The sequence below is a fragment of the Canis aureus genome, chromosome 16 (assembly GCF_053574225.1).
Source record: "Canis aureus isolate CA01 chromosome 16, VMU_Caureus_v.1.0, whole genome shotgun sequence".
NCBI lineage: Eukaryota > Metazoa > Chordata > Mammalia > Carnivora > Canidae > Canis > Canis aureus.
The window spans coordinates 12,010,906-12,038,364 of NC_135626.1; the positions used below are offsets into that span (position 1 = coordinate 12,010,906).

The 27,459-nt window shown below is 57.9% G+C and overlaps 2 protein-coding genes across 11 annotated transcripts; both read right to left on the reverse strand.

Annotated features, from left to right (window-relative positions):
• Positions 1-90: 90 nt before the first annotated feature.
• Positions 91-20,321, reverse strand: SNAPC4 (small nuclear RNA activating complex polypeptide 4). Of its 6 annotated transcripts, XM_077851374.1 has the most exons (24): positions 19,891-19,943; positions 19,071-19,208; positions 18,320-18,366; positions 17,206-17,373; positions 16,928-17,053; positions 16,321-16,399; positions 15,897-15,978; positions 14,981-15,085; positions 14,823-14,895; positions 14,359-14,523; positions 11,339-11,486; positions 11,042-11,148; positions 10,802-10,896; positions 9,402-9,496; positions 8,453-8,532; positions 7,660-8,139; positions 6,379-6,619; positions 5,936-6,006; positions 5,321-5,431; positions 4,582-4,609; positions 3,411-4,004; positions 2,335-3,299; positions 1,209-1,318; positions 91-298 (listed from the first exon to the last, which is right to left on the reverse strand). In XM_077851374.1, exons 2-23 carry the CDS (start codon positions 19,198-19,200, stop codon positions 1,217-1,219), a joined length of 4,092 nt encoding a protein of 1,363 aa, XP_077707500.1. In that variant the 5' UTR covers positions 19,201-19,208; positions 19,891-19,943; the 3' UTR covers positions 91-298; positions 1,209-1,216. The 6 variants fall into 6 exon arrangements, with proteins under 6 accessions (XP_077707500.1, XP_077707499.1, XP_077707494.1 ...); XM_077851373.1 differs by lacking the exon at positions 19,891-19,943 and adding an exon at positions 20,204-20,321 and having other exon boundaries at positions 2,335-4,004; positions 19,071-19,205; XM_077851368.1 differs by having other exon boundaries at positions 2,335-4,004.
• Positions 20,322-21,225: 904 nt separating this feature from the next.
• ENTR1 (endosome associated trafficking regulator 1) lies at positions 21,226-27,449 on the reverse strand. 5 transcript variants are annotated; one of them, XM_077851398.1, is made up of 10 exons: positions 27,298-27,449; positions 27,020-27,169; positions 26,387-26,455; positions 25,398-25,513; positions 24,717-25,130; positions 23,908-23,981; positions 23,513-23,597; positions 23,237-23,299; positions 22,726-22,865; positions 21,226-22,227 (listed from the first exon to the last, which is right to left on the reverse strand). In XM_077851398.1, the coding sequence occupies exons 1-10, from the start codon at positions 27,365-27,367 to the stop codon at positions 22,128-22,130; spliced, it is 1,281 nt and encodes a 426-aa protein (XP_077707524.1). In that variant the 5' UTR covers positions 27,368-27,449; the 3' UTR covers positions 21,226-22,127. The 5 variants fall into 5 exon arrangements, 4 of the variants coding, with proteins under 4 accessions (XP_077707524.1, XP_077707523.1, XP_077707526.1 ...); XM_077851397.1 differs by having other exon boundaries at positions 23,486-23,597; XM_077851400.1 differs by lacking the exon at positions 27,020-27,169 and having other exon boundaries at positions 23,486-23,597; positions 27,298-27,382.
• Positions 27,450-27,459: the final 10 nt, after the last annotated feature.

The window sequence follows — 27,459 nt, forward strand, 5'->3', positions numbered from 1 at the left end:
TCAGGGCCCAGCCATCCGGGTCCTGGCACGGTCAGGGGAGCCCCAACCCTCTGCCCAGTCTCTTAAGGCAACAAGAATCTGGGGCTTGCCTTTTAATAAAAAAATAAGCCATTCACTTTATTCCTTCAAACATTCCTTCCGATTTGTGCTGGAGGACTAGCCAAGCCCCAGTGGCTTCACGGTCACACGGCGAAGCCTCCCCCAGCCTCCAACTGCTTTAGGCTGCTTCCTCCGGGAGGGTTGGAGCTGGGCTCCACAGGCAGGTGGGCTCACTGGGGTCCAGCATGGCTCCCGCCTCCTGGAACACAGAGATGCCCAGATGGTGGGGACACCCTGACCCCAGCCAGACCCCAGAGATGGTGCTGTAGGATAGGAACCAAAGGTGGCATTAGGCCTCCTCCGAGGGCGCAGAACCGGGTCTGGCTGCCCACCTGCAGTCCATGCAGGGGGCCATGCTGAGGGCAGGCCCTAGAGCCTGGGTGGGCTTCTGATGCCCCCACCCCCACCCCCAGCATCCCCTCTGTGGACCCTCTCAGGGCGCAGCCCCACTACACTCGCAGGAGCTGGCTCCCACCTCTGTAGACCAGACATCTTCCCCCACATGGGATCTCTGCACCATGAACTCAACTAATCCGTACTGAGGGCCTACTTGATGCCTGCTCTCTGGGCACTGAGGACCCGGCAGCAAAAACCAAATCATATCACCGCCCTTAAGGGCTCACGTTTATGGCAGACACGCATGTAAACCATGTCGGGTGTAGAAGAGACAGTGCTAGCAAGACAGACATTGACAGTGGTACTGCCCCAAGAGAACAGGCAGAGAGAGCATCTCTGAACAGCCAAACACTGAGCAGACATGATTGGGATAAGGGAACAAGCCTTACAGACATGGACGAAGACCAGGCAGAGGGGACAGCAGTGCAAAGGCCCCGAGGCACACGTGGGTCAGCAAGAAGGAAGCACCAGAGCCTGGAGTGTGCAACCCAGTGGGCGAGGGTGTAGCTAGGGGAGAGGGATTACATGGCCCTCCCCACAAACGGCTCCCATAGGCCTGTATAACCCTCCCCATCACACTTGATGTGAGCTCCTAAGGGCGATGATAGTCTGCCCCACATCTGGAAAGCTGTGGGCTCCTGTGTGCCCAGAACAGAGGCACGGGGAAGGCCCATGGTATAGGGGTACCTGCACCCACCCCTGCCCCTGCTTACCCTGCTGCTCACACCAGCCGTTGCCGCTTCCGGGCATGCCAGGCATGCCGGGTTCTGCGCACATCAAGGCTGTCACAACCGTCCAGGCTCTGCCCAGGGTCTGGGGCTCCCTGAAACAAAAGCCAGGAAGAGGGCACAGGAGTGAGTCCCCACTAGGACAGATAGGGAGAGCAGTGGCAGCGAGCAGTCACGCCAGGGGGTAAGCTACATGCTGACAGCACAGTGCAGGGTCAGGCTGCTCCCCAGACCTTATCCTTGCAGACAGTGTGGCTCGCAGAGGACCAGAGGCCCCAGCACATGCAGGGGCCACACGTGGGCTCTTGCTTCCCCCTACCCCAACGTAGGGGCTCCATTGCCCTTGAGGACACTCCAGAGCAGCCTCCTACACCCCGGTCTTCCCGGTCAGGCCAGCAGGGCAGTGGCCAAGAACATAGGCAGGTGGCAGCGGAGAGCTTGCACATAGGGGACAGGAAGCTCTTTCCCCCACAGCCCCCCAGCCACAAACCCTGCCTCCTGCTGTCCCAATGGTGCAAAGGGGAGCCCCACCTGGGAAGCCTGTAGGAGACCCCACAACCTCCCAGACCTGGCACATGACAAAGTGGCCAAGCTCTCCCATGGCCCCAGGAACAGGTCAGAGGATGCCTTGCCAGAGGCCCCGTAACCCCGTGGTACACATGGCCACAAGGACACAGGGACACCTGCCTGCACATGTCAGGCTTCTTGCCAGGGAGTAAGGATAGTTTTGCCCCCACAGGTTGGAAAGCTCTTCTGGGGCAGCTACTGCCAGAGCCAACAGCTAAAGATCTCGGGGTCCCCAGATACGCAGGGACAAATGCAGTGCCACCTTTGTGGAGCTTGTGCACCACCACAGGAGCCCGTGTGTGCATGGGATGCATGGGACCCAAGATCACCCACTCCTTCCCTCAAGCAAGGCCACGAATGGAGAGGTTCCTCTTTGTTTCCCACAGTGGCCTCAAAGGAGGCCACATCCGTACAGACTGAGCAGGCCCAGAGCCAGCTTCCTCCTCAGCAAACCGTGGCCAGCCCTGGGGGCTGGAGCTCCCACCACATGTGTGTGGACATGGCTGATGGCCACAGGGAAGCAGGGCAGGGGGCCCGTGCCTACCTGAACAGGGATGGTAGCTGCTGGTCCTGCCTGAGGACCACAGGTGAGCTCCAGCTCCCCCAGGTCATCCTCACTCTCAGGGTCAGCCCTCGTGGCCAATGACAGGGTAGTGGGGACGCCGTGGGGAGACAGGGTGGCCAGGAGTGCAGGGAGGGTGAAGGCAGCCAGGAACCGTGCCTTCAGCAGCAGGTAGGCCGGGCTGTCCTGGAGCTGCCTCCGCACCTGTCCCAGTGAGGCCTGCAGGGCTCCAGCTGCCCCACTGGGCATGAGGGATGTAGCTCTCTGCTCTAAGGTCTTCTTGTGGAGCAAGAGTCCAGACAGGGCCCGAAGGCTGCACAGGGCAGGTGGCTGGTAGGGTAGCCTGCTCCCCAGCGGAGGCACGCACACCCCCTGCTTTCCCCGAAGCCACTCCTGCACAGCTGCCTCGCTCTCCTGGGACAGGAGGTCCAGGTCTAGGGCACCCCTCTCAGGCCTAGGCCGCGGTGGGGGTGGCCTCTCCAGGCCCAGAGGCCCCGGGAGTCCCCCTGGCCTTGGGGACCCTGGTGTCTCTCCTGGACCACTCTCAGCTTGCATAGGTGGCTGGCTGGATCTGCAGGGCTTTGCTTCAGGGTGGTCAGCCAGGAGTGTGGCTTGGGAGGGTATCCTGGGCATAGCTATCTCCTGGACCACTTGTGCCTCTCCAGGGAAGGCAGGTCCCCCAGAGGCATGGGCCACGTCACCACCCATTTCCACAGAATTTTGGGACTGGCAGAGCATTGGAATGGTCAAGAGGTCTGTCCTGGAGGGAGGATCTGAGTCTGTGTCCACGTTGGCCGGGGGCTGCCAAGGGTGGCTCAGCCCAGAGGGCCTGGGGTCCCGGCCTACCTGCATCCCAGGCAGGGTGGGTGACAGAGTCACTGACAGTCCCTTGGGGTCAGAGGTCCCCCCCGCTGGGCCTCGAAGGCCCACCACAGCTGGCACTGAGAGCAGCCCCTGAGCCGTGAGCACCCAGGTGACAGGCAGAGGAGTGGTAGCCACCACGTGCGGCCCCTCCTTGTGCATGCCCAGAGCTGGCGTCAGGCTGAGGGGCTGGACAGGCAGCTGAGTGGGGCTGGGGGCTGCAGGGAGAAAGAGTGGTGCCTCAGGCAGACCCTGCTTCCGAGACGTGGCAGGGGCCTGGGACTGTCCCAGACCATCTTGATGGCCATTCACGGAGACCTGGCTGGGGCCCAGCACCGGAGCTCTGGAGGCAGCAGGAACAGCCTCTGTGGAGGCCAGGGTGCAGGCCACGACTGGCAGGGTGGAGGGCCGCTCGTCCTTGGCTGACGTCCTCAGCCCAGTCACTGCAGGGGCTCCAGGCCCAGAGAGCACCATGTCTGTGACAGCCAGGCCCGAGGTGGAGGGGTGGTGGGGGGTCTGTGGTAGACTAGGCTGGAGGATTAGTGGTGAGGACAGCAGCAGCGGTGTGAGAGCCACAGTGCCCTCGGTGGCCTTCTGGGCCCGGGCCTCCCGAAGCCGCTTCTCCCGAAGCAGCTCGGAAACGGTCTTGGGCTTGGGCCGGGGGCCACTCGGAGCTGGCAGGGGCGCCTGTGGACTGGACTTGGCACGGCAGGGCTGCCAGCCCCTGCTCCCCTTGTGGCTGGTGCTCTGCTTTGCAGGCTCTCGTGATGGCAGGCTGCAGAAGCTGCGGCCTGCAGGAGAGACAGAGCTTACGTGAAGAGCTCCGTATATGTGGACCGGACATGGGCTTCCCCCACATCCCATCAGGAGGCCCCTGTGGAAGGCGGGTGGCTGCTGGGAGCATGGAGTGGGAGCCCTGGTGTCTGAGCTGCATGTTCCCAGACCTCCCTGAGCTCTGGCTGTGGCCAGGGCACTGGGTGCCAGGCAGCAGGGCCCGTCGCATACCACACATCAGCACCGCACCTTCAATGTCCCCAAGACAAGGACGGCTGGGCAACACCGCCCACCTCACGTTGTCTCCCAGGCCCCAGTCCCTCGCATGATGCTGCTGGTGTGGGGAGGCTGGTGGCAGCCAGCAGACGCCCCTCCCTGATGCCTGGGACTGGCTCATGTGCCACGTAGGTAGGAGCCTAAGGAGCTGCCTCTGCCCCCTCCTGTCAGCCACGCTACTGTCCTTGCTTTGGGATGCAGAGACCTGGCACCAGGGCCACAGTGCTGCTCAGAGCCCGAAATTCAACGCCCATGGAAGGTTTGCTCCCTTCCCACTACAGGAGATGATCAACACAGGAGCAGAGAGGCAGACAATACCTGTGGCGTTCTGTGTACTTGAAGACATCTGAAAAATAAGTGTAAGCGCTTCAGGGAAGTACCCAGGGTCCAGACCCACTTCTCTACCCCCAGGGAAGCCTTCCTTCTGCCCTCACCTGCAGCAGAAACAGGGTCCCAAGCACCAGAGCCTCCTTCCCTCCCACCCACATCCACCTACAAGTACCACTGGGTGAGCTCATCACAGTGTGGTCAGGGCTGCGTGGGGTGGAAAGACAGGAGCTTGGCTCTCCAGGCAGGAGGCCTCAGGGGCTCCGGGGCCTGGATGGGGCACCACAGGGCTGACCTGGTTGGTCCGCCTTTAGCTGTGACTGGACTTGAGGACATGGGTTTTCACAGACAGAGCCCACACCTGGCATCCCACCCCAGCAGGGCCAGTGCCTAGAGCAGCAGATGCCCAAGGGCTCAGAGGCCTCCATGCAGCACAGGCTGTGGGACCAGGCAGGCCTGAGTGCCAGTTCTGGCTCTGCCTCCCCTGGACTTGTCACAGAGCCCCTCGGGGCTCCAGGCAGATGGGCAGACAGCAGGACATCTCAGAGCCAGCAGGGCTGTTCTCAGGAGCTGACCCAGCCCCTAGGACACCTGAGAATGCCTCCTGTCTCTGGAAAGGGTTGGCATTGCCTTACTCCCCACCTGGGCAGCTGCCGTCCGCCCCAGCACTGGCCCTGCCATGTCAGGAATGGGAGGAAGCCTGTGCCCAGCGCTCACCCCTACTTCTCACCTGTAGGAGCCCAGGCCCTGGGTCCTGAGCACTAGTCTGGAGAAGGGCAGATGACTGGGCCTTCCTCTCTCGAACAACCTCCATGCAGCCAGTGGTGTCGATCTGGAACAGCTTGAGGGACACATGTGACACATGCATGACATACTTGTGACAAGAGCCCATCCCCCTTCCCTGCCAAGGACTGAGATGATGAGGGTGTCTGCAACCAAACTGCACCAGCTCTGAGCACGGCCCCCAGGGCAGGTCCAGAGTCCAGTACAGCCCCTCAATGCCACGACCCCTTCACTTAACCCAGCTGGCCTCAGGACCTGGGGGCATCGGAGCAGTGCTCCCACTGCACCTGGGTCTCTTTCCTGAAGTTTTGTTTATGCACTGGGGCTCCAGGCACCCCGTCCCTTTTCAAGATGGGGTTTAATGGTTGCTGGAACGCTATTCCAGTACTGTCCCTTCCATAGTGACTTCTCTGTTAAACGTCACAGGCCACTGAAAAACCCATTCCCAGGGCCCAAAGCTTCAGAATGTTAGACTTTAACAAGTGAATCCACCACAAACTTCAAAATTCACCGGGTGAAACAAAGTACAAGACAAGAAACTTCTATGTCACGGGCTTCTCACCTGGATAAAGAGAGTGAACACGGGGGTGCTGGTCAGCTGGGCATCCTGCAGCTGCTTCCTGAGGCCATCGGCTGAAGGAACAAAGGCACACGTGCAAGGTGGTTCTGGCTGCTGGCCCTGACTGGCCTCAGCCCTGCCCCCCCGGAAAACACGACCAGCTCTCCAGAAACCCAAATGCAGATATCGTGCACCTGAGCCCTGAGAAGACCCTTGCTAAGGCCTGAATGGCTGTTTGCTTGCCAGGCCGTCCCCTGGGTGCTAAGCATATTGGGAGACAAAACCCAACCAGCCCTCCAAATGGATGCTCTTTAAAAAGATGAGACAGGCACACGGGTCCCTTCCCTCCCTGTGTTCCCTCCCCAGCAGGGTCACCCCTCATCTGCTCTGTGTCTTCCCCCACCCCAGTCCCCACAGGAGCTCTCAAAGGAGAGCTAGGGCAGTACCTTGAGTGTGCACTGTGGCAGGCCTCCGGGAAGTGCAGGGCAGGACATCACCCACCCACGAGCTCATGGCCATCAGGAGCTGGTACTCAAGGAGCCTCCTCTGCAGGGCCTGTCCCCGCCACCGCCGCCTGTTCCTGGTTGTCCTGTGCCACAGCTGCTGTACACGGGGCCTGGCCACACTGCTATCACCAGGGCTGGCCCCCAGGGATGAGCTGAGCAGGCATGACTGCCTCAGTTTCTCCTATATAAGGAAGAAAGGCACTTGGGCTTCCCAGCCAGGCTTGGCTCTGGGGCTGCCCGTGCCCCACCCTTACTACCCCATACTCCTTCCCTGTACTGGCAAAAGGGGGACCAGGCCGAGAGGGCAGTGGTTATGGGGGCTGTGGCGGGCAGCAGCTGGGGGCTGGCTCCTACCACCATCTGACACCAGTAGGCTCTGTTGGTTCTGAGCACCTGCAGCAGATGACTCCCACTATTGCAAATGTGAGGCTGGACACATGGGGAACCCTGGCACGGGGCCTGCAGGGGCAGCACGCACAGCCTTATGCCCAGGTTCCAAAGCAGGGTGGTGGGAAGTGCCCTGAAGTGCCCTCGGGCAGGTCCCTAAGGCCTGGCACCAACAAATCTGGCTGGCTTGGCTGCAGCCAGCACTAACAAGGTCCCCGACCACCAGCAGGCCCCTGAGCTGATGGTACCACGTGCTCATAAATCCCATGGGCAGCAGCCTCTGGACCGGTGCCCAAGGGCCTGACAAGTCACAGATATGGCAGAGGAGCCATGCAGCGCAAGAGCCGGCACATGTAGTCTGCCCCGACAGCCCACTGTCTCCTCAGGTGCCACAGAGTGGAGTCTCCAACTGCTCCCAGGACTCAGTAGCCTGTGTGCTGCAACCCCACACGCAGCCGAAGCCAGGCATGCCCCAGGGCCCTGACACCTCAGACACCAACCAGGACAGGCACACACAGGGCTGCAGGACAGGAGACCCTCCTGCTTGCTACCCCTGCCTCACCACCGCTCAGGGACAGACTGGTCAGAAACGGCTCTGAGTCCGGGAGCCTGCCCAGTAGAGGCCTCCACAGCTCTCCTGCATGGCTGGTAAAGCAGACCAGTGGGGAAACGAGGCTGCTGCCCTACACACCATTCACGAGGTGTGAACACTGTACAGAGCCAGGACAAGGTGTCTGAGGCCCCTCCATGCCCAGGAAAGCCTGCTGTGCCTCAGCACCAGTCTTGCTGACCCTCGAGTAGCAATGTGGGATGCAATGGGGCCTGTGGCCCTACCTTGTTGGTTGGCTCCTCTGAGCTCAAGGGATGAGTGTCCACCAAGTCTGGGTGCCCGACGCCTCCTGCACTGTGGGTGCTGTGGGTCCCGGAGGGGGCGTGTACCCTGCCCACCTCCTCTGTGGGAGCCGAGGCTGTGGGGTGAATGGCCCCGCTGCCATCCTGAGCCTTGCTGGAGCCTTGGGGAGGGCTGGAAGGTGAAGCATGGTGTCCTGGCCAGCCCCGGGCCCCCTCTCCACACGGCTCACCGGCACTCTGCCTGGCAGGCACCCACAGGTCCATGTCCGGCACAGTGTACTGTGTGGACGGTGGTGCCTGGCCACCTGTCCCAGCCTCCGGGGCTTCCTCTGGCTCTGAGTCCTCGCTGTTCCCGCTGCCGCCCTCGCCACTGATGTCCTCACTGCTGGTGTCCCCGCTGCTGGAGCTCCATCGCACACTGCGAAGGGGACGCCGCCTCCTCCTCCCCCGACTCTGCTTCTTCTGTGGGGAAGGGCTATATGGAGGCCTTGGCTGCCCAGGGCTTGTGGACCAGGGATAAGGTGCAGGAAGGCTGGCCCTCTGAGGAGAGACCCTGAGCAGTCTGGGACATGGCGTGCTGAGAGAACAGCCCCCCCCGGCCATTCTGAGGTGATAGCAGCTCCCTGATAGAGCTCAGGGGCTCTCTGCCCTTGGCCTCTGGGAAGAAAAGATGCCAGGACCAGAAACCAGACGTCCCTCCTCCTCTCCCTGCCCGGTGGTGATGCTGGCCCCATAGATGATAGGGCCTTTGGACTGACTTTTAGTAAAGCCTCACCCTGACCATGATCTTCCACTTGCTCAGACACTGGGAGCCCGTCCGATGAGGTAGTTCAGAAGCTATTTTTGCCCAGTGACCTACAAAACAAAACAATGTGGAGGCTGCTTCCCAGAATCTGTGACGACGTATTTGCCAGCTTGGACAACGTACTCTTCTCGAAGACACGCTCTCTAGTAAAAGACAGACGCCATGTGCCATCGGAGTGCGTGCTCACCAGCACACCACTCCCTGCATCTAAGAAGCCCAGGGATAGCAGAGTGATCGGCCCTTTAGCAAAAGTCTAGAGAACACACAACTGAGGCGAGGAAACACACTCTGCGCTTATGTAAATGTAAACCATCTCCTCTGTCCTTCTGACAGTACAGGCAGGAGGACACTGGGGCCTTCTTTATAGGACTGTGTGACCGGTGCAGCAGTCAGAACTCTGTGTGCACCTGAACTTGGCTAAGCCACGTCTAAGGATCTGCTGTGGATAAGAGCAGATGCAGAGACCGAGCTCTTGGCTCATTCCAGCTTGGGGACAGAAATGAGAAATGGAAACATCTGTCAACAGATGTGTGGCTGAGTAAGCTCTGTCCTCTTCCTCAGGGAGACGGGACACAGCTGGTAATACTGGGAGGTCACAAGACACATAAAGACAGAACATTCATAATGGATAGCAGAACGCTGCATCATAAAGTGGAAAAGAGCAGACTCAGTGAACTCACACCAAGAGACTCAATTTTAAAAAGCTTCCCTAGAAAGGCACCCAGAGAGCGGACCAGGCAGGTGCGAGTGGCTGGTGGCAGCCTTCTCAAGGAGAGGAGAGGAGTCACGGCCCTCCTTACTTTCCATCCCCACTGTGCGTCAGTGTGCAAGGGGGAAAAGTGGGGACAGGGAGACAGCTGGGGTCACCGCAAGCTGTGCCTCCCAGGGGCTCAGGGCCGACAAGAAGCCCAGGACTTACCAACACCGTACTTCTCAATCAGCTCAACCAGCTTCTCCTCCTCGCTTGCATTCCATCTCCCCTTTTTCAAGCTGAAGTGTAGCCGTCTGAGATACCTGCAAACAGCAAGGACATGGGGGCATTTCAGGCGCTAGAACGCCCTCCCTCAGCCATCCTGGCTCCAGCAAGGGCTTTGAGACCCAGCACCAAAGTTCAGGTGATGAACAAGGAATAGATTAACTGGACTTCATCAAAATGAAAACCTTTTCAACACGTCTCACAGGATGCCATCGAGAAAGGGAACACGCAGCCCCCAGACTGGCAGACGTGGCCACTGATAAGGAACTCGTAGCCAGAACACGTATCAACTCACAAACCTGTGACACAAGAGCGTGCAGGTGCCTGTGTGGCCCAGCTTTCCGCTGTGGGGGTGCAGTGATGCTGGACGACACGGCCGTCCCACAGCTAACTCCCAAGGAAGCGCCACACTGCTTCCACGGCACCCGCAGCATGTGCCCTCTGCACCCTCGTCAACAGCTGCCTGCCCTTTCGTGCAGTTTTATTTTATTTTATTTTTTAATCTATCTTTATTTATTTATTTATTTATTTATTTATTTATTTATTTATTTATTTATGATAGTCACAGAAAGAGAGAGAGAGAGAGAGGCAGAGACATAGGCAGAGGAAGAAGCAGGCTCCATGCACCGGGAGCCCGATGTGGGACTCGATCCCGGGTCTCCAGGATTGTGCCCTGGGCCAAAGGCAGGCGCCAAACCGCTGCGCCACCCAGGGATCCCTCTCGTGCAGTTTTAAAGCAAACGTCCTGATGCAAGTGAAATGGGGTCTCACTGTCACTCTGATCTGTGTTTTTGCAATGACTAATGACACTGAGCACCGTTTTTGTGTGCTCTCTGGAGAAACGACCATTCAAGCCTTTGTCCCTTTCCGGAACTGTGTGCTGTGGTTGGCAAAGGGTGTTTCTCTGGGTGGTGGTCACAATGTCCTGAAGTTGGGGGGATGGGCTGCACGCTCCCTGAGGACAATAATCCCCCCAGAACACCACTCTTCACGTGAATGTGCCATATGGCACATGGATTAAGTTGTTAGAAACCGTTAAAAAAAAAAAAAACCAAGAAAAGGAGATCATCAAAGCAGCCTTCCAAGGATCTTGCTGTCAGATCAACAGGGTCAAGGAAATAAGCCTTGAGCCCAGTGGGTCAGGGGCCACCTCAGGTTAAGCTCGGACAAAAGCCTGGTTCTAAAAACCACGGACGTCCTGCTTCCTGTGAAGTCACCGCTGGCACGTAGGGCTCCCACGGCCACCCTAGCTTCCACCAGCAGACTACCCGGGGCCATGGGCTGCTCGCCTACCGAGAAGTGACCCCAGCAAGGCCTCCCTCACCCAGCGAGGTCCAACTCACCGATCTCGGCACTGGGCATCGCTCCTACCTGGCACCTCTTCCCGGATTTTAAACCAATCCTGCTCCCCATATTTGGCAACTGCTTGAAGCAACTTCTGCAGGAGAGAAAGCAAACAAGCAAGGCCTCTGCAGGCAGCCATAACCTCCGCAGCCCGCAACAGCCCATTTCAGAAGGGACGGTGGGCACCTAGGCTCACATCCCGGGATGGCTCTCCTCGGCTTCCACGGCCATACACTCACCGCATCTTCCTCTGGGGCCCAGAACCCCTTCTTCAGGCTGGGGTCCAAGCTCTTGGTCCACCGATAGATGAGCTGCATGGAATCTCTCCCTTCCATGTAGTAGACAACTGGAGACAGAGGAACCTGGTGAGCACTGTGCTTCCTGGGTCATCCGGCAAGGGGCTGCATGACCTGACTTCCCCTCCAGCCCCTTGTGCCTGTAAGGACCGAGTTGCATCCGCCTATGAGGGGCCTCAAGCTGGGCGACATGCAAGCTGCGGCAGGAGCACAGGTGGCAGGACCTACACGGGCACTCACTTCTCCGGTAGGGGATGTGGCTGCCGACACGCATCTCCTGGACGAGCTGGGTGAGCAGGCGGTCCTCTTCCCGAGTCCATTCCTTGCGCTTCAGAGCCTTGTTGTGCTGCTGGTACTTCTGCAGGCACTGGAAGGCACTGCGGTTGGTCTTCCCAAGACCCAAACCAAAACAAAGTGGGTGTTACTGGGCGGGCACCGCCTGCAGAGGGACGGCCAGGGTGCAGGTCATTTGTGCCTTGCAGGCCATGCATTTTTGTGAACCAATGACCTAGTTACTCCTACCAGACCCTGCAGGCACAGCGGAAAGCACGATGGCAGATGACCGTGAAGCACCAGTTTGCAGCTTCACCAGACGTGTATCCAGAAAATTCTGTTATGCTTCATTTACGTGACCTCAAGGTGACACTGGACTACTGGATGGCAAACGCCAGCTCAGCAGCCTGTGAGAGGAGCCTCCCTGCAGAGCTCATGCCTCTGAACGACATGGGGGATGCAGTGCTGCCCTAATTTTGGGGCTCTGACCGGTCTCTCTGAAGCCTCCATGGAGGGCAGCTGAGAGGAGCCTGCATGTTGGGCAGCAGGGGGCCAGTTCTTGTGGCGCCCACATCTCTGGGGAGGCCATCCTAGGAGAGCTCTGGAGCAACCGTATTCCAGCTTCCACAGGTGCTCCAGTTCAGCATGTAAACCGCCAGTCTACACAGCAGAAGCTTTTGCCTGAGCATGTCCCCCATCACCCCCTTACTCCCCTTCAGAAAGAGTTTCCCAAAAGCTAATTAACTTTTAAACACTCTTTTTTTTCCTAAAGAAGACTCTCGAGTTAGAGAGAATATGACATGTATGGTTGGATGTAAGCAGTCTGCTGGCCTACAAGGTCTGGGTTTGGAGATGCCCTTTCAGACTCAACACCAAAAGCATGGTCCTTGAAAGAAGGGATCAGCTGGGCTGTGCTAAAAATGAAACCTACTGCTCAGTGGAGACAGCAGGAGAACGAGACGACAAGCTGCACACACAAGATGCATCTGATAAAGGCCTGTCATTCCAAATACACAGGAGGTTCCTTAAGACTCAGCAACAAGACAATCTGATTTAAAAAATAAACCAGAAACCTCAGCAGACTCTTAACCAAAAACGACCTGCAGATAAGAAATAAACTACCACATGTTTGTCATCAGAGATGCAAAAGTAAACGAGACGCCACCACACGTCTGGGAGAATGGCCCGAATCTGGAGCCCAGATGCCGTTGCATGCTGGCAAGGACCCTCATTTGTGGCTGGGGGCTCACAGCCCAGGGCGGCCACTCCGGAGGACAGGAGTAAACATCCTCTTAGCATACAACCACTCCTTGATTTTTCCCCGAAGGAGCTGAAAAGTCACATCCACACAAACACCCTTGCACAGATGTTGACAGGAGCTGCAGTAAGGACTGCCAAATCCCAAAATGATCAAGAGGCCCTGCAGCAAGTGGGTGGACTAAGCGAGGTCCATCCAGATAATGCGCTGTTATAGTGCTCAAGAGAAATGAGCGATCAGGCCGAGAAAAGGCACAAAGGGGAGTAAGTCGTCCAAACAGGCTGCAGGCAGCAGGGCCCCAGCCCCATGACATCGTGGAAGAGGCACCGCTGTGGAGGCTGTGAACTGTCTGCGTGAGACTGCCCCGGTGGACACGTCCCCCACACTGCCCAAACCCAGAGTGCACCGTGACACAGCCCCGACGTCCATGCTGGGCTCTGGGTGCCCACACGCCAACACACATCCAGCCTGTTACACAAAGCACCGTTCTAGTAAGGGATGATGATGGGGGTGGAGCAAGGGATAGAAGGGGAGCCTCTGCATCTTCCTCTGTTTTACTAGGAACCCAAACTGCCCTCAACCAAAAACCTTAAAACCCAAGAAACTAAGGAAATAAAGACTAAAAACAACTTTAAAAGCACAACTCAGGGGACGCCTGGGTGGCTCAGCAGTTGAGCATCTGCCTTCGGCCCAGGTCGTGACCCCAGGGTCCTGGGATCGAGTCTCACATTGGGCTCCTCGAGGGGAGCCTGCTTCTCGCTTTGTGGGTGTCTCTCTGTCTCTTGTGAATAAATAAAATCTTAAAAAAATTTTTTTTAGAAAAAGCACAACTCAGGAAGTGTGTAAAGCATACGTGTACGGCACCAGGTTACCTGGCTGCTCAGGATAAGCAGCACATCTCGTGCTTCTTCGCAAGGGTGGGGACGTGCCTTTCTGACATCGGCGGGGCGCTCCAGCCCAGCGCACTACAGATAAGCTCGGCAGGACAGACCACAGACCGTTAGCCAGGTATGCGCTGAACCCTGTGCCCTCGGGGTCTGTGCGGCCTCCGCACAGCTTTAATCAGGTTTGGTTCAGTGGCTACGATCACGTGTCTGTCTACAGAAGCGGTCAATCCAAACACCTGGACTTCATGGACGACCTTCTTAGGTCGTAAGCCAGTAAAGCTCAAAGCCAGCACAACATGGAGGATTCTGGAGACACCTAACTGCCTAACACCCTCCCTACACAGGGCCGAAGCGGCGGCCAGAGTCCGAGCTCATGGCGAATTGTTTTTGAGAGGCAGGCCTTCAACACCTTCGCAGTGGAGACAGAGGCTGAGCGGAACCCTTGGTCCTTACCTCAGAAATGAGGAAAACAGAAGAGCCCAGAGAAAACTGGGAAGAGTGTTCCCCTCAAACCCCATCAGAACCAACCCCTGGGCTTCACGGGAATAAGGAAGGATCCAGAAGGAAGCCAAAAACAGGCCCTGGGAAGGAGGGGGAAGGTGGGTGAGCACTCAGAGACAGATGGGGGCTGAGGAGCCAGAAGCTTCCGGAGATTCAGCCCAGGGGGCTGGAGAGGCTACTCTTCTCCTTGTAGGCCACACCCTCAAAAGCAGCACGATGATGAAGCTTGGCAGCTCCCAGGGCTGTGGCATGACAGGCAGCCCGTGGCGACCCCAAGCCCGCCCAGTCTCCCAGCCGTGGACCCGCCCCTGCCTGGTCTCGGGGCCCCCTCCGGTCCTTACCCCTAGCTCCTTGGCAATCGTCTGCCACTGCAGGTGGCCATGCTTGGCGGCGATAGCCTTTAGCTGGTCCACCTCCTGCCCACTCCACTCCTGCTTGTTGATGCTTGGGTGCTCAAAGTTCTGCCAGAATTTCCGGATCTCCTCTGCGCTGCGGCTGCCCTCAAACTGCACCCACAGAGAAACAACCCAACCTGAGAGGACTGTCGTGCTCTGGTGGCTGGCGGCCTGGAGCCCCAGGAGAAGCAGGGTTTGGCTGCAAGCACATGCCTGAACCCTCACACCCTTCTGTCTCAGGAAAGGCACCTCAGGCCAGCAGGATGGGCCCCGTAAAGCCTCTCCACACCGCTGGATAGGCGCCTGCCCAGGGCTTCACGGCAGATCTGGTGGCCACTGGGGACGTGACCTGACTGCCTGATGCTGATTTGCTCATTCTAAGCCGCCAGCCCAGCACTGCCCCAACTTACATTAACGTTGGAAATCTTCTCCCAGTCGTGGTTGTCAAGCCTGTTCCCCAGCAAGGCCTCCTCTGGGAGCTGCCTGGAGGAAGGGACAGGCTGCCAGCGTCATGCCTGGCCTTCCACGCCTCTCCCAGGCCACACCATCCCCGTAAGACCCAGCTCACCGGATGTCTTGGGCCTCTGTCTCCGCCTCCCTGCTCTGCTTCTCCAGGACCTGCCTCTCTGCCTCGCTTGTCACCCTACTCTGTTTCTGGTGCAAGTACTCAAGCCTATGGGCAAGCAGAGGCACCAGGGTTATCTGTGTCACCCCTGGGGGGCAGGGGGTGGGGTCTTGGGGCCAGTTCGGCTTCCCCATGCACGCAGGCATGCGCGTCACTCCACGCAACGAAGCTCCACATCAGGGGGCACACGCCAGAGCCTGGCTCCAACTCCACGCCTGCCTCTTACAGGCAGGAGGCTGCCCAGCTTCCCACCCACAGGAAGCAATGACGCTCTCCCTCTGGGTGCTGCTGGCGACATGTCAGCAACTAGTGTGGCTATGTGTACAAGGACACACGGTAACAAACCCCAGCTCGGCGTCCCAGCTGCCAGCCTTGGCCTGGCATGCAGTGAGATGTACTGTGGGTAGCCTGGCAACAGGCCAGAGCCTGCAGTCGCCCCTCCTGAAGGCCAGGGAGAAGGACACCATCACAGAAGCAAACCCTGACCCGCCCATCAGCCGTGAGACCTGGGCAGACCCAGGGAGCCCTGGCCCAGCCAACAGGCGCTGTGAGTTGATCACATGGTGTCACTGCATCACAACACAAAAAGGTCTCGAGAACGGCCCACTTCAGACCAGCGAAACTGCCCGAGCTGCGTGAGTGAAGACGACCATTCAGCCTGCCTGGTTCTTGCACGCAGGATCTCGAGCTCAGCTGCCTTGCTGGGGACAAGTTCCGGGATCGGCGCCTCTCCCACTGCGACCAGGGGGTTGCGGCCACACCGGAGCATCTGCCCATCACAAAGCGTCTGGCCTGGACACCCCCCCACCCCCGCCAGCTCCCCGGGGAGGCTGACATCTGAGGCCATGCTTAGACTTACTTCAACAGCTTCGGCTGAAGCAGGCGCTGCAGGCGGTCGCTCACCACTGACCTTCGGAGCAGAGCCTTCTCCCAGTTTTTCCCTAACGACAGACAATGACCTCAGCAGCGCCTTCCCTGACTTCCATTCGAGGAAGTGGTGGGCACACGACCAGTCCAGGGCCGCAGCACCGGCGGGGGGACCAGGCTACAGGCACAAGGGCCGCTGTCCAGCAAGGACGCCCTGGCCCACACTCACAGCTGGGCCCCTGGGGCTGGGAGTGCAAGGATGGAAAGGCAGACCGGATAGTGAACTGTGTGGATCACAGCCCTAACATGGCGTGGGATAGGCGGGGGTTTTGAGTGGCCAGTCCCAGTGGTCAAGGCCTGGAGGGGGAGGCACCTGGGGAGAGGCAGGACTGTGATGCTGAGGCCCAGGTGCTTACACTTAGTCACCAGGAGCTCCTCAAAAGCCTTGATGCCCTGGGCGGCCTTCTCTCGTGTCTCCTCGTTGGCAGGAGGCCCCTGCCAGATAAAGTGGTGTCACGATGTGGACAGAACCCAGGTATGCTCACCTCACAGGCCGAGCATGTTGCTCTGAGGCCCCACTAGGACTCTGGAGCCCTTCCCCTTGGCCTCCTCGAGCAGCTCAGCCTCAAGGGAGTCCGGGCACTGGACACCTGGGCCCAGGGCTACTGCCTGGTGACTGGCTGAGGGCCACGACCCAACCGGCATGGGGTGGGCTCAGCAGTTCCCTGGGACCTTGCAACCAGGCCGCCACGATTCTGCCAAGCTGCCCCGACCTTGGCACCACCTCTTACAGAAATGCCCCCAGGCTTACTTGTGGAGCTGAGATCACCTTGCCACGTTCCAGGGCCCAAGACCCTGACTTTCACCACTGGCAACAGTGGAGAGTTTGAAAGAGGCTAGAGAACATTACCCTGAACAATCCAAGGGAAGCCGCAACACCCCCAGCAGGTGAGGAGACGAGAGCCCCTTCCCACACAGCCTGACCTTCTCCCCAGTGAGTAGAGTGGAGCGCCAGTTACTCACCACTCCAGTCACTCTATCCTTGAAGTAGGGCTTCATGAAGTGCCCTATGTACAGGTTCGGGGGCAGGCTCTTGCCGTCCTTCACCTTGGGGCCTTTGGACCCTGCCAGGTCACTCATGATCTCTTCCTGTGGCAGATACAGAGGGTCCACTGGGGCCAGGCAGCAGTGACTGCCCTTGTGGAGAAGGGGAACCAGGCAGCCAGGGAGCAGACTTAGCTCAAAGCCCTGGTACTGGGGTGTCTGGCCATGAGGGTTCTGAGGGCCAGGCCCTGTCCTACCTGCTGCTCCCTGTTCTGGGCCAGCAGGAGGCTGACCTCCGCCAGCCTCTCCTGGATGACCTCCTGGTAGACCATGTTCAACTGCAGGCAGGTCTCTGGGTCTTCAGGGAGGTTCTTCTCCTTGGGGTCGTCCTCACCATTGCTGGCCTCACCCCACCTCTCCTCTTCCTGGTTACAGGTGAGAAATGGCAGGTGAGAAAGAAGGCATGCAAACACCATCCCTCTTGTTACTCAGGGCAGCACAACGAGCGTGAGTTCACGCTCCGGTCCCTGGAACAGCAGGAGACCACCCCGACACAGAACATGTGCACATTCCACATCTTAAAACAGAAAACAAGCTTCTGAAGGCACCTCTGGGATTAGAAAGGATAAGGAGGTAAGTGCTGTTCACTTTCCACAATAAATGCTTCTGTGGAACTCAAGGCTCTGAATGGGCTTGTGTGCCCTCATCCCTGGCAGGGGCAGTGAGCACTAACACGGGTGCAGAGGGCCACTGTGGTGCCAGCAAAATTGAAGACTGGAAATAATCCACAGGTCAATTAGGTGTGGAACTATGTAAATCTAAGCCAGGGGGACTACCTGGCAATCAAGAAGAGGCACTTCTGTACCTATTGCCTCATTGAAAGAACAAAAATCCAATCATAAAGATTCTCTAAATTAACATGAAATTCTAAAATAAGCAAATAGCAGCAATAAAAACTGGCGTGACTTGAATACTACCTGCCAGGCACCGTCTTAGGTGATCACACACATGGGCTGAACTACCTGTGCTGTGACTACCCCACTGCACCCTGCAAACTGAGCACAGACAGGCAAGCTGCAAAGGGCCAGACTCCAGCAGTACGCTCAAAGCCTTCCACCTGTGATGTCATACCCAGATCTGTGCGCATTAGGAGGAGCTCAGGAAAGCCAGGAGACATACACCCCAAACTATAGACAATGGTTATTTCTAGGGAGAATGTTAATTTTGGTGACAGACGCTCTGTGATATATCACCTCCACTAACAAGCACATGGAAAACCCAAATGAGCTCAAAGAACCCCTCTTGGTCTTGGGCCCACTGGCAGGGTGGGGTCTGCCTTGGCAGGCACAGACAGTTCAGGCCAGTAGTTACCGAGACAGGGGAATCAGCAGCATCCGAGTCCTCCTCTGGCAATGAATCTGTGAGAATGCAAGCACATCGTGTGGATGACCAGTGACGGGATGCCACACCCGCCAAAGGGATGACCAGCAGGTGCAGCACAGGGTCGTTTCCTGATGGTCAGAGGTGGGTGGGGGCTGGAACTGGACCTTCCCTTCCCATCAGCCAGTGTCTGAGCACTCACTGACCGGACAGGACAGGCCCTGAACCAAGGGCAGGGTCAGCCAGAGAGGGAAGGTGGACCATGCTGGAGGCCAATACAAAGCTCGGATTACAGGTGAAAGGCAAGCCCTGGTGTAGCCCAAAACACTGAGAAACAGCCTCAGGACTGCTCCCCAGGGCCGAGAAGAGGCAGGTAGGCAGGAGGCCCAGTTTCTCATAGTTTCTGACCACACAGGCAGGCCTCCAATCAGATCTGTGGCGAGGGCCCTGAGGGCCCAGGGAGCACCAAGGACAGCCCCGGGGCGGGGGGGCGGGGGGGACGGACGGACACGGGACTCTCAGCTGTCTAGTGTGGTGGTGACTGACAAGCAGAGCTCTGGAACCTTCCGACTCCTCCGACTCCTGAGGACAGCATACTCACACCCAACCAGCAGGTTGGCCAGCTAAGGAGGAGCGCTAACAGGCCATCCCCAGGAGTAAAGGCAGAGGTCGGTGTGGGCGAGCACTGGGCTGGTACGGAGGCCAGATGGATGGGTTCCAGCCGTGGCCTGTGGAAGCTTACCTGCATCAGAATCCAAAGCAAGACCAGACTCAGAAACACCCACACCAATGCTCGAGGAACTGGGATCCAAAATCCTCTCAAGCTCTGCAATCTCCTTTGCTATCTTCTCTCTTTCAGCATCTACGTCCATGACTCCTACTGGTCAACGGGACAGATGACAGGATTTCAGGGACCCATCGTCCACACACGCATACCCGTGGTGGGGGTGCGACAGAAGCCTGACCAAAGCAGGCGGTCCTGCTCGGGAGCCCTGGGGCCCTGACCTGACACCTCCCACACGGCTCCCAACACCCGCTATCTGCTCCACCAGGTGCTGAAGCCACGTGAACGTGCCTGCCCGCTCCCAGGCAGGCTGTGAGCAGGATGGAGGCAGAGTGATGGGCACGGAACGGACGCGCCCCAATGCCGGCCAGTCACCGGTGCAGACAGGCCGTGTGCTAGCCCAGTCACCAGAACAAGGACAGCCCCAGGCCGAGAAAAACCTGAACCCAGGGCTACCAGCGGCTGCAGGCCGGTCCCGGGGATGGTGGGCCGGGCCCCGCACCTACAAGGGCTCCCGGGAGCGGCTGGCACCCAGCCCGACCTGGTATCTTAGCAGCGCCAGTCGGGGAGGCGCAGAACAGAGGAGGCTCGCGAGGCCTCGGCCCGGACCGGGAGCCGGACGCCCGGCCGGAGAAGCTCCCCCACCCCCGCCGCAGCCCCGGCGCTGGTGCACGCTGCGAGCGAGCCGAACCGACGAGAGCCGGTTGCCCCCGCCGCCCGTCCTCCCGCCCGGCCCCCTTCCGGACAACCTCCCCGACACCGACTCCGCGGCTCTCACCCGCCGCCGGCGCCGCCGCCAGCGCCTCCGCCCCCTGCACTTCCGGCGGCCGCAAGACCGGAAGTCGCGCCCCGCGGCCGCAGCGCGAAGCACGCCGGGACGGGACCGGCGTCGGGCGCTTGCTGCCCCCGCGCGCGGGCCGCGGGGTTGGGGGTGTGTGGGGTCGGCCGCGCGAGACCTCGTCCTTGCGGAATCCCGCTTGCTCCTCTCTACCTGTGCTAACTACCTCGGGCTGCTGCTGCGGCCAGGCCCCAGGGCAGGCGGCGCGCAGGACCGGAGGCCCCCCCCAGCCCCCCCCCAGCCCCGCGCGCACCTCGGGGCCCATCCGGGGCCGTCCCGGGCCGGGCGGAGCCTGCCTGCGGTTGCACGTCCTCGGGGCGTGTGCGGAGCTGGGGCAGGGCAGGGGGCGCTAGTCCCCTCCCCGAGTGCCGGGCGTCTCCGGGGTGGGGGGTATGCAGTCTGGAAACCCGGAGTGCGCCTCCCCTAGCGGACAGACAGGCGGAGCTGGCAGGCCGAGGCGTGGGGAGAACCAATTGCAGGACCGGACTGGCCGCGAGGCGCTGGAAATCCAGAGCCCGAGCTGCACGTCCCCCCAGTTTGAATCTTTTATCATGGAACACACCAAGCACACGCGGGAGACGGAGCAGTAAGAGCCCGAGCGTGCATCCAGCTCCTTACTTCATCTAGACCCTTCTGGCGCCCGCAGCCTCTCCGCAAGCCCCTGTGGAGGTGGTAGGGGTCTGGCGGGCTCAAGAGCAGGTGGAACGCATCAGGGGCGCTACGAGCCACCCCCTTAAGATGCTGGGGCTGCAGCTGTGCCCAGAGGCATCCTCCCCGGGAGCCCCGCCCCTGCTTTCTAGCTCCCTGGCTGGCCCTGTCTGCTGGCCCAGAAGAGAACCGCATCCTAGCACTTGCTGCAGAGCCCAGAACCTGCTTCTTACCAGCAGGCTGGAGCAAGAGGTGAGGGTACCCTGAAGGACATGTCTGGCAGGGATTTCTGGAAAGCTCGTACCTGTGGCTAGGATCAGAGAGTTTAGCAGTCTAAATGTCTTAAAATTCAACCACGCGAAAGAATGCTGCAATACTAGACTCCAATCTGTCCAACTCCAAAACACGCAGCTCTGACCCCTAGTGCACTGGCCACTGTGATCAGGCCCACGCAGCAGTGGTCAGTCTCCCCTTGACCCCCCCAGGGCATGGGACTAAGGCTTAACCTGTCAGCACAAATGACCTCTTGTGACAAGATGGAGGCCCTGAAGTCAGAGGCCAGTACTGAGTCTCAAGCATGAAGAACTGGTTAAGTCAGAAAGAAAGGGGCAGTTCATAGACTCATGATTTACTTATTATGTAGAATTTATAATTTATTAAGTAGAAAAGCTGTCAATTGGAACAGGAAGGTAAAAGGGAAATTTATTAAAAAAAAAAAAAATCTACAGAAAAATAGCCAAGAAGGCACATAGTGTAGGTTATGACTTCCCTATGTGGGAAAGCATTTGGAAAGGCACCCTGGCAGACCTTGTGCCAGCACAGGAAGGCCTGCACACTCTATAAATTCGATTCTAAACTTCATTGTATAAACCACCCCTGGCAACATATATCAGAACTCTCCAGCCCAAGCAGTTTTTAAAACCTGAAGGCCCACAGGTGTGTTTAGATGACTGCACAGAGCGGACAGCCTGTGGGACCTGGGGCTCATGTGGGGCAGTGGCGCTCAGGTCTCCCAAGGCAGGCACCACCCATGGGGCCACAGGATGGACTCCGAGCCAGCTGGGGACTAAATGAGGTCACAGAGGCACCAGGACCTTCTGAGGCTTCCTATGACTACAGCTCACCTACTTTCTCTCTTTCAAAATTAAGGACAAACAATTGACTTATAATTAGCATTCTAAAATGACAACGGAAAACATTATAAAACTGTGGTTTTCAGGTTTAGTAACTTCAAAAAATCACTGGCTTTTATAGAAACGTCTTCCGATAGAGCATCAGAGTCTGTCTGTGAAGTAGTGGGAGCTCACCCAGAAGGGCTGCAGAGGAGCCAGGCGTGGCTCTCACACGTGGCCTGCTTGTCCTTGCAGTTAGCTGCTAGTGCTGTCGGGTTATGAAATTAGTATGTCATGATAAATATCTTTACTACGGGTGAGGACAACACGTTTAAAGATGCAATGGCACTTCCAAATCCAGAGCACAGGGACGTCTGAGTGTGAGTGGTGCTGCAACCTGGAAGCACCTCAGTGCTATCAAGACTCCTCCTCTTCATCTTTAATTTCAGAAATTCTGTCTATAGATTTAAGGATTTCAGCTACAAGATTCAATGTTTCAGCTCCAGAAATCAGCTGCCTGAAACGGAAACATAGACATTATGGACCCGAGGCTATGACTGTCCAATGGCCCCAACAGGAGAGGGGCCCAGCCCGTGGCAGGCAGATGGGATGCTCGGGGAGGTCAGCACCAGCCATCTTGGGGGAGGGGGGTCCTCCTACGAACTCATTTGCTTCTTACGACAGGATGTAAACTGTTATTCCTCTCTGTTCAGAACTGAGGTGTTTGGCAGGTGTGGGAGTAGGGACCGTGATCCATCTGAGATGAGGGCTAGGTAAAAATGTGATTACTATGTGGATGGTTCAAGGGCCTGCTGGTCCCGCACACAATGTGTGGTCTCGAGATTAACGGGACCATTGAGTGCACTCCTGCCCCTAGAGCCCTGTCTGCTGTGAGCTGTGTCCCGGTTTCAAACACCAAGCTGAGGACTGCCCCTACTTCTGCGCCCCGAGCCCACTGGCCATCTCTGCCTCACCCCATCCCATGCCCCAGCACCCTCAGCTCCCCCACACTCACTTTATTGAGGCGTGGGCATTATTCATGACGACACGGAGGTTCTGCAAGGCCACGTCGGTGTTCTGCTTTACCACCGTCAGGCTGGCGCCCTGGCCGGACCGCAGGGCTTCATTCTCACGCTTGAAGTTCGAGACCTGTGCCTGGGGGTGGGCGAGAGCAGTAAAGCACTTTGGTAGCTGAATGGGAGAGCGTCTGGAAGGCAAGGCGGCTAAAGCCAACCCCAGCAGCCTCAGCAGAGCAGCAAGTAGATGGGGCTGGCCCCTCCTGAGAGGGCTCTTGGGGCCCATGGGACTCCCTGGCCCTTCAGTCCACCCTCTGCACAATGTGCAGAAATGGGAAAGCCGGGCCAGGGTCCACGCTGTTCTGGACAATCTGGTACATGCCCACCGCCCTTACGTGGAGCAGAGGAAATGGGGCCAGGAGGACCAGGCTGCTTCCTTCATCTGAGTCAGGGTAGGAGCCGCAGCTGCTAGGGAGGCCCCTGGAACCTGTGCACGTGCTGTCCAATCACCTGTAGCAAGTTGATCTCCTGCTTCAGCTTCATGACATGATTTTCTGCCTTCACAGCCCGTTTCTGTCACCAAAAAAAAAAGGCATCAGCACAGTATACCATGGTGAGCCCCCAATGCAGGATGAAGCCAGCCCTTGGCCCCCACCCCAGGCCCATTATGAGGGATCCATCCTCACACCAGCCCGCAACACCCGGTGCATCACAATGCCCCCCCCCAGACACCCCCCCCCCCCCCCCCCCCCCCCGCACCGTCATCAGCTCCAGGTTCTGCTCCACCTGCTGGACTACTGACTCCAGATCATGGTAGTCGCTTTCCTCCTTGATCATCTTGGCCTCCAGCTTCCGCTCTAGTGTCCTCACCCTTGGGACAGAAAACACCCAATTTTTAATACTCATGCACCTTACTCTCAAAATACACCCAAGAGGCAGTTAAGTGGGGCAGGGTAGCTAACACCACAAGGGCACTGGGCCTCGAGACCGACTGCTCTCTGGTTCTCAGCCAGCATGGTGGGTTTGGGCCTAGTGTTTGAAATAAACTTTCGCTCAGAACACAAGACACATACAATGAAAGCCAAGCTCGGTTCCACCCTGATCACTTCATTACTGACGGAAGACTAACTTGAGTGTTAGCAGGTGTTTTGAAGTGCAGCGCTGACTCAAAGCCTACGTACATTTCTGTTTGAGTCTCAGAGAAGCTCTGCACCTCAGTGAGCTTTCTTCTCAGCTTAGAATTTTCATCTTTCAGCTGTAAAGAAAAAAAATCCTATTAGAAACTATATCTCAGGCAGCCCCGGTGGTGCAGCGGTTTAGTGCAGCCTGCAGCCCAGGGCCTGATCCTGGAGACCCTAGGATCGAGTCCCACGTCAGGCTCTCTGCATGGTGCCTGCTTCTCCCTCTGCCTGTGTCTCTATCTCTCTCTCTCTCTCTGTGTCTCTATGCATAAATAAATAAAATCTTAAAAAAAAAAAAAAAAAAAGAAAAGAAAAACTGTATCTCACTGAAAAGGAGTCTGTACCTCTGCAAATTGGTTCTGGAACTGATGAAAGAATATTCTGGAAAGTCAACATACTGTTCACTTACAGAAGATAACCATGAATAGAATACTCTCCCTTTAAAAGCCTATGATCACGGAGGCCAGTTTTACTCCTCTTTTAGGTGATAATCATTTCTAAAAAAAAAAAACTTCTACTCCGAACACAGCGAGATGTCCCTGAGCTGATGCCTGGAGTGGGCCCTTTCCTGAAGGGTGGCCTTCGAGGGGCCTGAGAGGGGCTGCACCTCGCTGCCCCGCACACGGCTCTTCTGGTGGCACACCATGTACGGAATCCGCCAACTCAGAGGACTGCCACATGGGAACTCTAGCAGACCATCTTGTCCCTGGAGCCAAGACCCCAGGCCCCCAAGGCCATTTAGAGGCTCCAGGTTGTCTGCTCAGACATGAGGTGCTGGCCAGGCACAGATGCAGAGCCCTCTCACTTACTGCTTCATAGCTTATCTGCAGTGTCCGGAGATGCCTGTCCCCCAGAGACTCTCCGTGAGCTACAAAGTCTGCACTGGGGCTCCCCGCTGGAGAGGTGTGAGAGTCAGAGTTGCTCAGTGTCCACGGAGGCAGGGTCTCGGGCCCCACCAGCTCCGATGGAGTGGAGAAAAAGGAGACATATGTGCTGCAAGGTGACGTGCTGGTGGCGACCCCTGAGGAGCGGGTCTGTTCCACAGTGGATGGCAAGTAGGCCCCATTCCACCCATCGTCCTCATCCTCGTCTTCATCCTCATCCAGAAGGTCACCAGCCCCCGTAGGGTCTTCAAAAAATGGCTGCTGATATTCCAGGCCATACCCCACAGTCTGGGAAGTTGAGGAGTTGCGGCTGAGTCCCAGTGAGTGTCTTGTGGGTTCCTAAAGAAAACAGTCAGAGGCACAGCTCAGACTCAGTAACCGCTAGCGACCTATCTTCCAAGGTGCTCAACAGTGGAACAAAAGGCCCTGTCCTGTCTAGCAGGGAAGAGGAGGGCTCCCAGCAGCTTCTCTACCCAACTTTCCCACCAGCGTGAGGGGCGGGCTCCCTTTCTCCCCCAGCTCCTGCCATGTCTCCCACGATGGAAGAGAGAGGTCCTCTGGATGTTTTTCTGTGAATAGTCATTGCAGATGATGCCTTGGATCTACCTTTGAATAAATCCTGTTGTTGGCTGTATTCTCTCCTGACAGGGTGAGGTTCTTGGTTTTCAGAAACTCTTTAAAGGAGAACGGATTGGCCTCTGTAAGATCTTCAAGTTTATCACCTGAAACAGGATCATACAACACAATTGCAAAACGTCTCCTGAAAATCATTAAAAAGGAAGCTCCACTTTAATTTTTCTAGAACACAAGAAAACAAAAACAAAAAAAATTTTTTTTCTAGAACACGACCACATCTAAAATCAGGACTTCACCCTTATTGCTCGCACTGATTCTAGGAAACGAAAAACCTAGCCAATAAAAGAGATGTACTTCCACACTCTGAATTCTCCTTCCTGGGGCACCTGGCTGGCTCAGTCAGTAGAGCGGCTTGGGCTTGTGAGTTCCAGCCCGGTAACAGGAGTATAGTTTCCTTATGAATTCTCCTTCCTGTTCCCAACCCCTTGGTTCCCCCACCTTGCTGCCCACGGAGACCACCCTCGGGATCTTTGGGAGGACAATGGGCCTCTACTCCCACACAGACTGTGTTAGTTGGCTTGGGGCACAATATGTGTTAGGGGCCGTCAGAGTTCTAATGGTACAGCTACATCGGGAATCAGTGCTCCACCTCTGTCCTTTCCCTGCTCACCCATCCATCCTTCCAGCTCTCCTGGTTCCTAACCAGTAACACCGTGGCCCTTTCAGTCCACAGCCATCTAAGCCCAGGTGCCAGCCTTGTGTAAAGCGGACTCCTGTTGTCTGAGCCCGTGAAGGCTCCTCAGACCCCTCTACTGTTACTTTCCATGTTGTGTCCTGCACGTCTCAGGTTCTCCCATCCCCGTACCCTCTTTCTACCCTAGGGTCAAGAGTCCATCCTTCGGACTCCACCCCACTTGGCAGACGAATTATATGCTGTCAAACTGACACCCCAGCACAGGGCACGTGCTTGGTACTAGGTGTTGGGGAGAGGGAAAGAGAGGACTGCTCAACCACCATACCTCCGAAATGTGTCTCTTGGGCTCCAGGAGGACCTTGCTTAGTACATTTCCCCTTTCCGTAGCCAAAATCTGCAAAGAGACGTCACTGCTTGACCATGATCATGGAGGCCTCTGTGACAACTTTTTTCCAACACGGGGTCTCTATTGCCATGATTCTCACAGGCCGGGGAACTTTTCAAACCCGAGGCCCCGGGGCTCCTGCCCATGGAGACGGTATGGCTTCCGTGGGCCCTGGCGTCTGTGATTCAGAAAAAGCTCCCTGTCGGATTTGATGAGCAGTGTTCGGTAGCGCAGGCCCTCCTGTGTCTTGAGATACCTCCTGAATACCCTCACAGGTGGCCACTCTCCTGAGACCCTGACACAACCACCTAGCTCTCCCTACACCCTGGCTGCAGGGCAGCCTGAATGCTCCAGGGAGAGCGGGATGAACTAGCCCAGCCGCTGCCAGGGTCTCCTGGAAGGAGGTGGTCTGTGGGGCTTCTGCTGGGCACTTACCAGCCTACAGTGAGTGTCTGTACTTGGAGGGGAGCGCCCCAAGGCCACACTAAGTAGCTGGGTCAGGGGGGACTTAAGGCCACAGCAAGCAGCCTACAGGCCCAGCCAGCTCGGGGCTCCCTGAGGCTTGTCTCTCACCTGTGTCTCCCACGGAAGCTAGCACCGGGCTGGGCACATAGCACATAAACGTCGGCCGAATGCCGAAGAAGTGGGAGTCCAGGTCCCTGCCATGGGGGCGCTCACAGTCTAGCTGGGGGAGACAAGACCGGCGCTCATAGAACGCTGGAGCTGCAATAACAACGAGAGCGATTGGCCGCGCTCTTCGCGGCCCGCCTCACCTGCAGCCCGGCCCGGCGAGGCGGGGGCGGCCCCGGGGTCCGGCGGGCTCGGCCCCGCCGCCCCGCCCGGCCGCTCACCGTCCGGAATGACGAGGCTCCGGGCTCGCGACAGCGGAGGGACGCCCGGGCGGCGCGCGTAGCCCGCCATCGCCGCGGGCCCGGCGGCGCCGGCCCTCCCTAGCCCGGCAGCAGCGGCTCCATGGCCCCGGCTCCACCCCGGCCGCGGCCCGACTTGCCCGC

Excerpts from the sequence above, each read along its gene's own strand:
- SNAPC4 (XM_077851373.1), bottom strand. The coding sequence starts at position 19,200 with ATGGACGTAGATGCTGAAAGAGAGAAGATAGCAAAGGAGATTGCAGAG. Across the intron at positions 16,400-16,927 it reads AGGATAGAGTGACTGGAGTG|GGGCCTCCTGCCAACGAGGA; the intron begins GTGAGTAACTGG and ends TTTATCTGGCAG. Across the intron at positions 1,319-2,334 it reads CAGCTACCATCCCTGTTCAG|GGAGCCCCAGACCCTGGGCA; the intron begins GTAGGCACGGGC and ends CTTTTGTTTCAG.
- ENTR1 (XM_077851397.1), bottom strand. The coding sequence starts at position 27,367 with ATGGCGGGCTACGCGCGCCGCCCGGGCGTCCCTCCGCTGTCGCGAGCC. Across the intron at positions 23,598-23,907 it reads TCTGAGACTCAAACAGAAAT|GGTGAGGACACTAGAGCGGA; the intron begins GTACGTAGGCTT and ends TTCTGTCCCAAG. Across the intron at positions 23,300-23,485 it reads AGAACCTGGAGCTGATGACG|AAACGGGCTGTGAAGGCAGA; the intron begins GTGCGGGGGGGG and ends TTTTGGTGACAG.